Source organism: Lepus europaeus, chromosome 12 (assembly GCF_033115175.1).
Source record: "Lepus europaeus isolate LE1 chromosome 12, mLepTim1.pri, whole genome shotgun sequence".
NCBI lineage: Eukaryota > Metazoa > Chordata > Mammalia > Lagomorpha > Leporidae > Lepus > Lepus europaeus.
In genome coordinates, this window is record NC_084838.1 from 71,745,476 (window position 1) to 71,760,754 (window position 15,279).

The 15,279-nt window shown below is 39.7% G+C and overlaps 1 protein-coding gene across 5 annotated transcripts in view; it reads left to right on the plus strand.

Annotated features, from left to right (window-relative positions):
- The window catches only part of RFX3 (regulatory factor X3), a 340,737-nt gene that overhangs the window by 294,602 nt on the left and 30,856 nt on the right, over nt 1-15,279 (plus strand). For all 5 annotated transcript variants that reach the window (XM_062208334.1, XM_062208338.1, XM_062208333.1 and 2 more), the window contains 3 exons: nt 1,725-1,822; nt 5,248-5,397; nt 12,531-12,739. In XM_062208334.1, the coding sequence (XP_062064318.1) occupies nt 1,725-1,822; nt 5,248-5,397; nt 12,531-12,739 (457 nt within the window). The remainder of the gene's footprint in view (nt 1-1,724; nt 1,823-5,247; nt 5,398-12,530; nt 12,740-15,279) is intronic.

A 15,279-nucleotide genomic window follows, 5' to 3' on the forward strand; every position in this document is an offset into this window, starting at 1 on the left:
TAATTAAAGATGACCTAGATTATCATTTAGTAGAAAAAAGTAAAAACTTATGATTATTTAGTGTGCAAAATACCTTTTTTTAATATAATTTCCCTTGCATCAAACTTGTAGGACAAATTTCATATTAATTTTTTTAATAAAAGAAACATACATAAACAGATTCTTGGTTTTTTTTTTTTTTTTTTTTCAGATTAAGTAATTGTTACATATTAGCTACAGGAAAAATGGAGTACGCAGATTACCTAAGTTTAACCTGGAACAAAATTTTACCTAGTTTCAAAAGGGTTATTAATTTTTTCACTCTTTCATTTCCATTCATGCCTGCCCTTCATGGTTCTAGTACATAATATAACAGAAAGATATTTTTCTTTCTTTTTTTCTTTATTGACTAACATAGGAAACTGTGGAGATTTCAAGATTAGTTCTCAAGAAATTTCTGATTCAGTGTTTCAAATAAATGATTCTCATGGTTAATAGTCTGTGTTTCTTGAATGCTTTTCCTGTTCAAAATTTAGGTTATTTCAATCTGTTCTATCATTTTACCAGTGAGATATAGCTTTTTTTTTAAATGTTTTTGTTAATGGAATAGTAAATTTTCTATCTTTTGCAAATTACTTGATAGGCTAAATTATTTCTAACACCTGCTTTCATAAAGTAATAGAGAAGCAGGTCAGATACATTTGAGCACCAAAATAAATACCAAAAAATTTAATACTATCATTATCGTTAATATTCTTTGGAGCCTTGGTCAAAAATACAGTTTCTTTGTTTCTTATTGTAGAATTTTTACTGGTTTTGATACCACAGTAAAGGAACCTACAGAGGTTAGTTTTGTGTTTTGGTTACTTCAACACTGATCAAATATCTAAAACTACTCCTTACACTGTGGAGCCTTGGGCACAGAGGAATTAAAATCCTGTGGCCTGAATTGCTTTTAACAACCTCAGTAAGAAAAACCCTTTTTGTAAAGTAGTCATAGTCATCCCTGGTAACTGAAAATGCTTCTAGTCATTGTATGACCACTGTAAAGTCTTCTGCTATGGGACCTTTCACTAGTTCAAGTTTTAACTGATGTGCAGAGTTTGGCATGAAATATTTTAGGAATATATTATAAAAGATTGGCCTCTGTGACGAAAAGTTCCTTGCATCGATCTTTTTGTCTCTACCTGCCAAGTGAAATGGAAAATAGTTATCCAGAATTTTCAAGTCAGAGAATTTTAATATTTACCTCACTTTTCAACTAGATAGTGATAACTACTTCAATTCATAGGTTCTGCTTAAAATAGATGCAGAGAAAGCTTTGTATTTATTTTTAACCAAAGATGTAAAAATGGGTTTAAAAGTTTGAAAAATAATCAAGATGAAGAATTTATAAAGAAAAAAACTTAGCCTTTGAGCAAAAAAATCTGTTAATGAAAAGAGTATTTTTTCCATGCTAGGAAATATTCACAACTGGTATATGTTGCTGTAAACAAAAATGTTTGAATGTTTTCATTTCCTAACAAAGTGTCATAAGTATCGGGGAACAAAATGGCTTTCAAGTAATTTTTAAAAAGCTCAGAGTATAACTCCTGAATGCTTTAAAAAGTTAGGAATAATGTTACAGCTTTGTTGATGAGGACAGTATAATATTGAATGCTGTGTATGCATGTTTCCCCTTATTCTAGCATAGATTAATATTCTTTGTTATCCATTTTCTTCTGCTTTTATTCTTTCACATTCAGGTGCCTTGACCCAAGCCATTCGAAATTTTGCAAAAAGCCTTGAAGGTTGGCTTTCCAATGCCATGAACAATATTCCACAGAGAATGATACAAACCAAGGTACATTTTATATCTTTGGCTTTCCTTTTGTGTTTAGGAAAGCAATTCCTCAAATGAAGAATTATCTCAGACTTGCTCAGTGAGATGATGAGGAATGTGGAGTATTTAGCTAGAAATGGGAGTTCTAGTTGCCATGCTGTCCTCTGCTAGCCAGGTTGCTTTGTGGCAATACTGGACAGATTCTCAATTTTGGTACCCAAAATTACATTCATGGCTTTTTGTCAGTGACATATCCACACTATGCAACTCCAACAATATACTTGGTATTTCAGCTTAGGGGCAAAGCTAATAGTTTGAAATTCTTGTAGTTGACAAGTCTCTTTGGAAACAGGTAGCTCCTGCATTGCCTTAAAGTCTGCTACAAAATATTCTCTCAGTAGAGCTTACAGAGGAAGGCAGTGTTTCATTGATTTGCCTGCCGTGATTGTTGCTCTAGGCCATGCTGTCAATATATTAAGACTATTTAAATTTGACTTTTAGTTAAAATTAAGTTAGATGACAATTGAAGCTGCTCACACTAGCTGCGCTGGAAGTACTCAGTTTTTTTGTTGTCTGATGATGGCTCTGTTGGGCAGCACAGATGCAGAGCATTTTCATGACTGCAGAAAGTTCTGTTTGGCAGGGCTGTTGTAGAGTATTACATGAAGGTGGATACACATACAAGAAAAAGTGCTGCTTGTGAGAGGAATCCTTTCTAATTTGCAAAATCAGTCGTAGTCGTAACAATACGTCCAACAGCTAAAAACACTTCCCCTCCCAGTGTCATCAAAGTGAATAAGGTAGTAATACCAAAACCACATAGACCATCTCACTGACCACCAGAGTTGATTTGGATGATTTGCTATGGCAGGTGTTTTCTTCTCTTCTGCTCCTTCTGACACCCAGCCGTTTTCAGCTCAGCACGCAATCAATTAAGACAGTTTAACCTGACAGAAGAAATAGTATTCCAGTGTGGCCTCTGTGGCTGTAGCGTTCAAAATGCCTGGGTTTGTATCCCACACTTTGAGTGGAGTTTCCATGCAAGCTTGAGAAGCTACTTAACCTCTTGAAAACAGAGTATGTGTAAAGTAGGGTGTTTTTTGTTTTTGTTTTTGTTTTTTTTGACAGGCAGAGTAGACAGTGAGAGAGAGAGAGACAGAGAGAAAGGTCTTCCTTTTTGCCGTTGGTTCACCCTCCAATGGCCGCCATGGCCGGCGCACCGTGCTGATCCAAAGGCAGGAGCCAAGTGCTTTTCCTGGTCTCCCATGGGGTGCAGGGCCCAAGGACTTGGGCCATCCTCCACTGCACTTCCGGGCAAGTAGGGTGGTTTTGAGAACTGAACAAGGTAATATATGTGAGGCACTTAACCCAGTGCCTTGCAAATAGCATGTACTTGATTAATATAAACCACAAAAACGGAAAAGCGCTCAAGACTCTTCTAAGGTTATGTGAGCTTCCCCTATGAGTTCCATGGAGTCCCAAGACATCTCACTGCTATTGCAGAACAACCCCTCATACTAGTTGGAGGTCTTGATATAGGACCTCCAAACAAACATGCAGAAAACTATCACTGACATCAGGGTGGTGGAATAAAGTAGGTATTTATTGCAAAGCACAGAGCAAGCAGCCTGGCAGTTATTGCTTAATTCCTGGGCTCCCCAGAAGTTAGGGGTGAAGGGTCTAATAGATTGTATTTGGATCTGAGAAGTGTGTGTTCAATTCTTCCCTAAGTTCCAGGTTGGTCAGTGGTGCTAGAGAGCTTCCTCTGATTGATTGGTGATGCTTGATCTCTAAGGCATTTATGATGGCCAGCTGAGCCTCAGTTGGTCTGGAGGGTCCTCCATGTAAGTGTTAATTACTTTCTGCCCCACACCTGGAATTTTTCTGCCTGGACTTGGAATTCTATTAAACCCCTCCAGACAATACTAGCCAACAGGGTTTTATCTCTTGGAAAAATATGTCTTGTTGAATCCAGTGATTAGAACCTTGTTGGCATAGGTATACAACTTTCACAGTTAAGTGAATTCCTTCTGATAAAGGACAGGCAAGGACACCTTGGGCTTAGGGAGACTGATGAGATTCTGGGTCCTGCCTTTACATTACAGGGGTGTGGTCTCACTGTCAGGACGGAGCACCCTGTGCCCTGTGGCTGTCCACTACCACTCAGCCAAAACATTGTCCAATTACTTGTTTCAGGAATACCTGTGATGACTTAATGCAAAAAGTACATTCCTGTAAGTGTTTAACATTTTTAAAATGTTGGAATCATTGGATCTACTGTGCATGTAACAGATTTCCATGAAATCATGAAATTAGGTATTTATCTAGACTTTTTCTTTTTTGCATTATCCTTGATGTCTTCCACCATAAACTATTTCCTGGAGGGTCCCGCAGGAAAGAAATGGTACATCCAAAGCAGAGGTAGATTGGGGTGGGGGAAAAAGACACTAAAGAGATTTTAAGAAGAGTTGATTTCCAGAGGTGCCCATGCTAATGCACCCCAATTGAAATTAGACTTAACCAGCCCTAAGTCTGAAAGGTTAAGAGGTGAAAACCTTATCTTTAGAAAATCCCTTCCTTTTTTTCTCCAGGGCTGTGGTGGCCATAAGACAGGAAAGCAGACTCTGTCCAAAAAGAGAGAGCAGAGGTTGCAAGAAACAAATAGTCTCTTTCCTCCCCTACCATCTCTTACCAGTACCTGTTGTTGGTCATACCCGGCTGGAAGCCAGAGGGCAAGAAAAGATATTACTGAATTTGGTTTAGCCTTTACGAACACAGCACAGGGTAGAGAAGAATGAAAAATAGCTTTTGAAGGGCAGATGGAGGTTTCCTAAATAGTCCCTTTCAAGAAATTCAAATTAATTATAAAGAGTTGCTTGTCTCTGATACATTTATTAACAGTATAGTTGCTGATAAAGGTTATGAGCTCTTATTTCCTCTCAGAATTACCCAGGTTTTTATTAAATAAAGGTAGTAAGAGTGAATCTGAATGGTATTAGTCTGAAAAGTATTTTATAATCCAGTTAAAAAGGTATGTTTGTGTATTTTTGTTTTCCAGATTTTAAAAAAAAAATGTTTTTATTTGCCTACTTTCTAACAGAGTGAAAAAAATGAAAAATAGTATTTTTTCTACTTCCCTAGACAAAGTCATTTCTTGCTATGGATGAGTAGTTACTTACAAGATTGGTTTAATTAATGCTGCACTCAAATGTCAAAGAATGTGGGAGTTTGTTTTAATCTTGACCTCAACCTACTCAAAAGAAAAATAATACTTGGTTTAAGAGATTTAAATGCTGTAATTTACAAGTAAACTCGAACCAAATGAATTTTAAGTAAGTGTCAAAGAGAAGCATTTAAAATTTGGCAAGGGTAAAAAGTTTGAAGATTATGGTGGTTTCTTAAACTGGAAGGAAAAAAAATCCCAGCTTAATTGGGTTTCTTCACAGGTTGCCGCTGTAAGTGCCTTTGCCCAGACTCTGCGAAGATACACGTCTCTCAATCACCTGGCCCAGGCAGCTCGCGCAGTGCTTCAGAACACGTCCCAAATCAACCAGATGCTCAACGACCTCAACCGTGTCGACTTCGCCAACGTCCAGGTACTCTGTTTGCGAAACATATTTCTAAGTAAAGATATTCAATTTGTGCTTCTTAACTTGGATCATCTCATCTGTATGCAGGCATTTGTCATCACAGTGTCCTGAAAGAGAGGAGTTTTACTCCAATATGACTTTTCTGCACCTGTGGTTTGTAGTTAGTCTACTGAGAGTTATAGTTCTATTATCTTATCTGGCTTTGCTGAATAATTCATGAGTAATGAAGATCACAGTCATTGAAATCAGGCCAAAAATTACATACCTCCATCTATCAGTGGGATTTTGGGCAAGTTACGTAACTACTCTGAACTTTCTTCACCTTACCGAATCCTATCTTAGACAGTTGTTGGCATGTTTAGTCATTTTTACCATGACAAACACAGAGATATTTCTGTTTTTATAATATCCAGCTTTTCAAGAAGTATAAGCAGCTCTATTTCGGAGTTTACTATAGGTTTCTATTAAACATTTATTCACCTGAAAAGAACTAGATATAGTCAGATTGTCTATTTTGATAGTTGAAAGTGAAAAAAAATTAACTGTATAATCAAACTACTCACTACAATTTTATACCTTTAAAAATAAAAGATCTAATGATGTTGTTATACAGTTCCAGCAAATACTTTTTTTTCTGTTACTAAAGAAATGAAACTTATTGTTACTGCATAAAACAATGCTATTGCTCACCAGAAGCATAGGCAACAACGACAATAAAATACATACAGCAAGCATAACTACAAAATTCAAACTTTTGGTCTTCAAAAGACAGAATTAAGAAAGTAAAATGGGGGCAGGCATTTGGTGCAGCATTTAAGAAAGTCCTTGACATGCCCACATCCCATATCTGAAATCCCAAACTAAGGTCCAACTCCACTTCTTATTCCAGCTTCCTGCTACTGTATACCCTGGGAGGCAGCAGTAATAACTCAAGTGGTTGGGTCCCTAACCCCTACAGGGGAGATCCTGATTGAGTTTCTGGCCCCTCACTTCAGCCTAGCCCAGCCCTAACTGCAAGGATTTGGGGAGTGAATCAGGAGATGGGGTATCTTTCTCTCTCTATCTCTATTTCAGTGTTTCAAATAAATAAAGACAAACATTTAAAAAAGTGAAATGACAACTCACAGAATATGAGGATTTTTTTTTTTTGCAAATCATCTATTTTTTATTTCTTTTAAAGATTTATTTATTCGAGAGGCAGAGTTCCAGACAGAGAGAGGGAGAGATAGAGAGAGGTCATCCATCTGCTGGTCCACTTCCCAAATGGCCACAACAGTCAGAGCTGGGCTGATCCAAAGCCAGGAGCCAGGAGCTTCTTCTGGCTCTCCCATGTGAGTGCAGGGGCCAAGCAGTTGGACCATCTTCCACTGCTTTCCCAGGCCATCAGCAGGGAGCTGGGGCTTGAACCATGTGGGATGTCGGCACCATAGGTGGAAGCTTAACCTTCTACACCACAGCTGCGGCCTCAAATTATCTATCTTATAAATGACTTCTGTCTAGAATATGTAAAGAACTATCATGTATACCACAATAATAAAAAGATGACCTGATTAAAAAATGGACAAAAATCTAAGAGATGCTTCTCCAAAGAAAATATACAGATGGTAAATAAACGTGTGAAGAGTTGCTCAACATCATTAGCCACGTTAAATTAAAACCACAATAAAGGGCCAGCATTGTGGCATAGAAGTAAAGCCTCCTCCTCCTGCATTGCCAGCATTCTTGCAACTGCACGGGAGACCCGGAAGAAGCTCCTGGCTCCTGGCTTCAAATCAGTCCAGCTCTGGACATTGCAGCCATTTGGGGAGTGAGCCAATGGATGGAAGACCTCTCTCTCTCTCTCTCTGTCTCTCTGCTTCTGCGTCTGCTTCTGCTTCTCTGTAACTCTGCCTTTCAAAGAAATAAATAAATCTTTAAAAAAAAAAAAAACCATAATGAAGTCCCACTTCATATATGAGGGTTTTTTTTTTTGTTGTTTTTTTTTTTTTTTTTGACAGGCAGAGTGTACAGTGAGAGAGAGAGACAGAGAGAAAGGTCTTCCTTCCGTTGGTTCACCCTCCAATGGTCGCTGCGGCCAGCGCACCGCGCTGATCCGAAGGCAGGAGCCAGGTGCTTCTCCTGGTCTCCCATGGGGTGCAGGGCCCAAGCACTTGGGCTATCCTCCACTGCACTCCCTGGCCACAGCAGAGAGCTGGCCTGGAAGAGGGGCAACCGGGACAGAATCTGGCACCCCGACCGGGACTAGAACCTGGTGTGCTGGTGCCGCAGGCGGAGGATTAGCCTAGTGAGCCATGCCGCTGGTCCTGAGGGGGGGTCTTTAAAAAGTTGACAATAGGATGCGTAGTATGAACAAACTGCATGAATTTAAAATTCTTTTGCACCAAGATAAATTTATCTTCTGATTCCAGTTTATCCACAAACTTTTTGAAGTGTCCTTATACACTAACATTAGTTAATCATCCTTGTTTCTTTTCCTTTTCTGTTCCAAGTTTTGTCAGGTTTTCACAATGTCTTCTGTTTCCCATTCCATCTTTATCACCCTCTCCTATTAATCTGGAAATGGTGCCTGCCCCTACAACATTAATCTTAGTAAGACTGACAAATATAAGGCTGATGTTCTTAGAATAAAGAAAGTATAGCTTAACATAGTGAAATTACATGTAAATGTCAGTATTATAGTACTCTAAGAGTTTGAAACTCCTTACTACTTCATTCTCTAAATCAATCTTTTCCTCATGCATAGAAGATAATTTTTCTTTTGTGTGTAGTTGGTCTTCTGCTCTCTTTAATTGATAGCATTACAAATACATCATTCTCCAATCATGTACATGTACTGTTGTTCTTCTGCAGTGTTGACTAAATACTTTGGGTGACCTGAACTTACAACCTAGCTATTGTATATACTTGTTTTTAAAAAATTTTTTAAAAATTTTTTGCCAGGCAGAGTTAGACAGTGAGAAAGAGAGACAGGGAGAGAGTTATAGACAGTGAGAGAGACAGAGAGAAAGGTCTTCCTTCCGTTGGTTCACCCCCCAAATGGCCACTATAGCCGCACTGTGCCGATCCGAAGCCAGGAGCCAGGTGCTTCCTCCCGTTCTCCCATGTGAGTGCAGAGACCCAAGCACTTGGGCCATCCTCTGCTGCCCTCCCGGGCCACAGCAGAGAGCTGGACTGGAAGAGGAGCAACCGGAACTAGTACCCGGCGCCCCAACCGAGACTAGAACCCAGTGTGCCAGCGCTGCAAGCAAAGGGTTAGCCAAGTGAGCCATGGCGCTGGCCTATTGTATATACTTGTTTGTGTATTTAAAAGGCATTCATATTTGAAAGCTCCTGACTATTTGTCATTTTGTATATAATTTTTTGTAAGTTAAGAACATCTTTAAAGATCATTTTTAGGTTTTATTATAAAATTGAAATAACCAAATTCCTATCATGAGGAAATATTTACATTGAACTCTATCATTAGTTTATTTTCAGTTTAGCCCCTACAACATTACCTTCCATAAGAATACATAAAGGTGATGCTGACAAATATAAGTTAAAAAAAGGTTTATTAGAGTTTGATAAGCCAAAATAATGTGCCATAATTTTTTCTTAAGATGTATTTATTTATTTGAAAGTTGAGTTACAGACAGTAAGAGGGAGAGACAGAGAGTGGTCTTCCATCTGCTGGTTCACTCCCCAGATGGCTGTGATGGCTGGAGCTATGCTGATTCGAAGCCAGAAGCCTGGAGTTTCTTCCAGTTCTCCCACATGGTGCAGGAGCACAAGCAGCTGGGCCATCTTCTACTGCTTTCCCGGGCCATAACAGAGAGATATATTGGAAGAGGGGCAGCCAGGACTAGAACCCGGCGCCCAAATGAGATGCCGGCACTGCAGGCGGAGACTTAACCCACTGAGCCACAATGCCGCCCCTATGTGCCATAGTTTTATTTCTCTAAGTTACATTTTAAGTAAAAAATGTTTCTTGGCAAAATCTAACATCCAAGTAAATAATGAGTTTGAACTTATGGTAAGAAATGAAAGTAAATTCTTCCACAGATGCCTGTAAGGTTTTCCTCCCTGCTATCAATATACAAACCCAGAACAACCTCCCCTACTGTGGGTATAGAGTTTCCGTTTTTTTAGTTGAAGAACTTCTAGAGATCTCTTGCATAGCAGAGTGTGCTGTGTTCTTAAAAATGGTGAAAGTGGCCGGTGCCGCGGCTCACTAAGCTAATCCTCCGCCTATGGTGCCAGCACACCGGGTTCTAGTCCCGGTCGGGGTGCCAGATTCTGTCCCAGTTGCTCCTCTTCCAGTCCAGCTCTCTGCTGTAGCCCAGGTAGGCAGTGGAGGATGGCCCAAGTGCTTGGGCCCTGCACCCACATGGGAGACCAGGAGGAAGCACCTGGCTCCTGGCTTCAGATCAGCACAGTGCGCTGGCCGCAGCAGCCATTGGAGGGACCAACGGCAAAAGGAAGACCTTTCTGTCTCTCTCTCACTGTCCACTCTGCCTGTCAAATAAATAAATAAATAAAAATAAATGGTGAAAGTGGTGAGTATCATGTGTTTTTTTATCAAATAAAATGAATGCTTGGATGTTAATGAAAGAACAAACTACTTCCTATTGCTTTCTTGATGCTTAGAAATGTCCCCTGGGGGCCGGTGCAGTGGCTCACTAGGCTAATCCTCTGCCTGCGGCGCTGGTATTCTGGGTTCTAGTCCCAGTGGGGGCACTGGTTCTGTCCCGGTTGCTCCTCTTCCAGTCCAGCTCTCTGCTGTGCCCAGGAAGGCAGTGGAGGATGGCTCAAATGATTGGGCCCTGCACCAGCGTGGGAGACCAGGAGGAAGCACCCAGCTCCTGGCTTCAGATTGTCGCAGCGCGTCGCCTGTAGTGGCCATTTGACGGAGTGAACCAACGGAAGGAAGACCTTTTTCTCTGTCTCTTTCTCTCACTGTCTAACTCTGCCAGTTTAAAAAAAAAAAAAAAAAAGAAGAAGAAGAAGGAAAAAAGAAAAAAGAAATGTCTCCTGGGAGTCCTTAGGGACCCTTAAATTGATATGAAAAATATTGGAGTCATTTGACAGTGTATATTTAAAGATCTTAGCTATTCTTCTCATATAAATTTATCATAATAAGTGTGAATGTAAGCAAAGATAAAGTTACAAGATTACTAATTCTAGCTTTATTCATAATAATAAAATGTAGGAGTCAACAAATGTCTAACCGTATGAAATTGGTGATATAATTATATATTAATGTAATGAAACAAATTAATTCACTGAAAATAGATACAACTCCACATTTGCCTCAATAGAAAAACAGTTAAAATCTTTAAGCAGAGTATGTAGTCTCATATAATATAATTCTCTTTTATGTTAAATATTTACATATGGATAAGGATAAATAATATAAACAAGTATAGTGTTGCATGTATTACATATGAAGTTATGTTTGTTAAAACAAAAAGTTTGTGTTAAAGTGGAATTAAGAGGTAAGTTTATTTTGATATAAGAAAATTTTGAAATATATGCACTTTTTTATTATACTATTTTACATGTTCTTTTTAAAGTACTTTATATGAATAAATACATGTATTTTTATATGAATGTGAGAGCTTGAAGGGTTGTATACATCAAATAGCATTCTTTATTGTTGCAATTTTAAATATTCTAAATATTTTGTTCCTTTGACTTACTTGTATTCTCAGTTTTTTCTAGCATTACATTTTCATGTACTTACAATATGTGAAAATGATGTTTAGTTGGTAACAGCTGAAAGAATTTATGATTCGCTAGACAAAAGAAACCAGACTAGTGGATCTCAGCCCCTGAGATACAGACAGAACCATAGATTTCCCTGGGGAAATCAGATAACCTGAGGGCGAGGCATTTTGCATTTGAAGTGCCTCCAAGTTGAAATGACCCTTGAATAGATAAAAGTCTGTAGGATCAGGAGAGATGTGGAAACTCGGGATTGGAGATTTGAGATTTATTCAGTTGAAATTGTTAATTGGAATGAACTGACAGCCATATAGAATAAAAGTTGTCGATACTTTTCTTTCCAGAAAAACACATACATACTCACAATATTCTACAGACAGACTTAAGACTTTTACATCACATCACCAGAGAAGCCCATCTTGACAAAATTATCCAAACACATCTTAAAAATTCTTGTTAACTTTTATTTGTCAAATGTTATGCTTAGGGGAACTAAGGCCCACATAGATGGAATTAATTGCATGAGGTCAGTTTGGTTGATCAAGACCTAGTTTATAATCCATATCTTCTGGCTCTCAGTCAAATATTATATTGCCAAATAGTTGCATTTTGACCTTTAGAGAATATATTTTTAATCCTCACATGTATTGTAGGACTAGAACCATTATAAAATTTATGGTAACCACTGGAGAGTAGCTTTAAAAAGTACCAGGTTGCATTGTAGCTGCTAACCATGAAACCCCTCAGTCAGAATCAGGAGGAAAATTGCAAGAATCAAATTTCTTGGCAGGTAACAATCTACATTTTCTCAGAAGAGTTTTTGTTGTTGTTGTTTTAAGTTCTGTGAATTAATTTGCATTTATAGCCTTGCCTTGAAAGCCCTTGAGATTTTTGTTCCCAATCCATAAACTCCTACAGCATATGCTTCTACCTAGTACCATTCAGAATATTTGTTTCTGTTCTGATCTTAAGAGATCATTTTTGGCTGATTGGACTATTTATCCATCTGACTTACCTGAGGAATCTTCTCAAGTGAATTTGGAAGTTTGACCTCATGGGGTGGGGATTGGGGGAGGGGGAGACAGTATGAAAACTGAAGAAAATGAAAGGCTGCATACTATAGGTTCGGGCTTCTAGTTTTGTTAAGTAATCACGTATTTTAGTCTTTTGCACAGTCTAGTTAATGTAGAAAACCAGGTCATACTTTTAATCCCACCACATCTCATGTACCAGAGTAAACAAAGAGAAGCAGTACAGCCCTACAACCACCAGAGGTTTTTCCTTAACAACTGACAGGTAGGTGTTTATTTTCTCAATGCATTTATACTGTTTGACGCTTTTATTATAATTTCCCACTTGTGCATTTCTTCTTTGTGCTGACATTCCGTGAAAAGATGTGGAGTTGAGCTTTGCTTTGCTGTCTGTGTCCTGTCCAGGAGCAGGCTTCCTGGGTGTGTCAATGTGATGACAACATGGTTCAGAGACTAGAAACGGACTTCAAGATGACGCTACAGCAGCAGAGCACTCTGGAGCAGTGGGCCGCGTGGCTTGACAATGTGATGATGCAAGCCCTGAAACCCTACGAAGGAAGGCCCAGTTTCCCAAAAGCCGCCCGGCAGTTTCTGCTAAAATGGTCTTTCTACAGGTAACGTCTTAGCTGTTCCTGAGATTTCTTCTTAGTCTGTCAGTAGGAGAGTGCCTCTCAGACAAGAGATAAGTGAAGACTTTAACTTGTGAGGACTCCTTATTAGAACTGTCTTCAGCCGAGCTCAGTGACTAGGACAGCACGGAAACAAACCAAGAGATTTATAGAAATAAACTTGGCTAGAATTGGAAATGTTCTTGCTAAAAGCTCTGTGTGTTCTCAAGGGCGAACAACTAGGATTCCAGCGTGGATAGCATGCTCAGCAGTACTGTAGAGGCCACACTCCTTACCCTGGCAGCTTCCGTCGTTTAGACTTCTCTCTTGGGGTCTTCAGACCACGTTTCTTTTGTTCTGTTGTTCATTGATCTTCAAATTGTGGTCTCTACCCAACTAGCATCACTGTCACTTGGAAGTGTGTGGGAAATGCAGTCTTGGGTCCCCATACAAAATCTGCACGAATCAGAATCTGTAAAGATATAGAAGTCTATTTTTCTTTAAAGATTTATTTTATTTTATTTTATTTTATTTTTGACAGGTAGAGTTAGGCAGTGAGAGAGAGAGACAGAGAGAAAGGTCTTCCTTTTCCATTGGTTCATCCCCCAAATGGCCGCTATGGCTGATGTATTGTGGCCAGCGCGCTGCGCCGATTCAAAGCCAGGAGCCAGGTGCTTCCTCCTGGTCTCCCATGTGGGTGCAGGGCCCAAGGACCTGGGCCATCCTCCACTGCACTCCTGGGCCACAGCAGAGAGCTGGACTGGAAGAGGAGCAACCGGGACTAGAACCCGGCACCCCATCCAGGACCAGAACCCGGGGTGCCGGCGCCACAGGTGGAGGATTAGTCAAGTGAGCTGTGGCGCCAGGCCAAGATTTATTTATGTATTTGAAAGAGTTACAGTGTGTGTGTGGAGGGGGGTTAGGGTGTGGCAGGGAGAGACTGAAAGAGAGATCCTCCATCCGCTGGTTCATTCTCTAAATGCTGTAGTGGCCAGAGCTGGGCCTGTCAAAAGTCAGGAATCAGGAACTTCTTCAAGGTCTCCTACATGAGTGCAGGGGCCCAAGGACTTGGGCCATCCTTCACTGCTTTCCCAGGTGCATTAGCAGGGAGCTGGATTGGAAGTGGAGAAGCCAGGTCTCAAACCATTGCCCATATGAGATGCCAGCATTGCAGGCTGCAGTTTTATCCAGTCTGCCACAGCCCAACCTGAGCAGTCTGTATTTTGAAGTGCTCCAGGTCATTCTAAGGTGTGCACATAACCATCTAGTTAATTTCTTTATTGTATTAATTACAATTGTTTTATAGCCTCACTGTACATGTAAAAAAAAAAAATGCCTTCCTGCTTCCTGAGCAATATGAAATCGGAATCTTGGTAGGCCAGAAGGGAATGACTAGGAATGGAGAGAGGGGGAAGAGAGAGGGGTGGGTTGTTTTTTTGTTTTTCCAAAGAACTATACTGGTGATTCCAATGTACGTCCAATAATGTAACATAGCTTATTAATAATGTGAATCACCATTTGACTAACATAGTATAGAGAGAATTTATGTTTTTATAGACATAGAAGAAATCCAGGAGAGAGAGGCTTTCTGATTATATAATAGATGATGTCAAAAAATTATTTATTGACCTTAACACTGCTGCAAGGTTTAAAAACAGCATGTATTAGCAGTGGAGGTCAGCATTGATAATACGCACACAGAAACACACATGTTGGAGTTGGCTGATGGAATTTTATTTTCCTAAGTTATGTAAGTTCTGTTTTTTAAATGATATATGTATTTATTTATTCATTTATTTGAAAGACAGATATCTTCCATTCTCTGATTCTGTCCCCTATTGGCTACAACAACCAGGTCTGGCCCAAGCTGAGGCCAGCAGCCAGGAACTCCACCTGGGTCCCTCTTGTGGGTGGCAGGTACACGGGCCATCTTCTGCTAGTTTCCCAGGTGCATTAGCAGAGAGCTGGATCAAAAGTAGAGCAGCAGGCACTGCAACATGGGATGCCAGCATCAAAAGCAACAGCTTAACCTGCTGTACCACAGTGCCAGCCTGGAAGTTCACTTTTTAACACTGGCATTTGTTCTTGTGAGAGTTTATTTTGATTCTTTAGTGAAAGAAAGCCCCGCTGACTTGGGCTTAAAAGCCAATGCTATTTAAATGAATAGATAATTCCTAATTTATAACCCATGCCGCCATGCAAATATGAGAAAGTCATGACCACAGGACATATCCGATTTTTATTTCTTAAGATGAAGTGAAGGTAATAGATAAGCCACATCTGTCTAATTAAGAGTTAAATTATCCCTGTGTCCTAATGCTTTCCATTGTTTATCCCAGAGTCACACGCAGTGAAAGAAAGCCTGCCACTATTTGACTGTTGCTTTGTTTTGGTTTTTATATTGGTGTAATTCCATATTTCTGCTTCTCATCTATTTAATTCTTTGAGCTCACGTGAATTGAGAAGTTCACTGCTAAGATCTTTGACTCTGCCCAGCTGGTAGTCTACAGTGATGTCCGTGCTGGGTTTCGATCTAGGTGTTGATG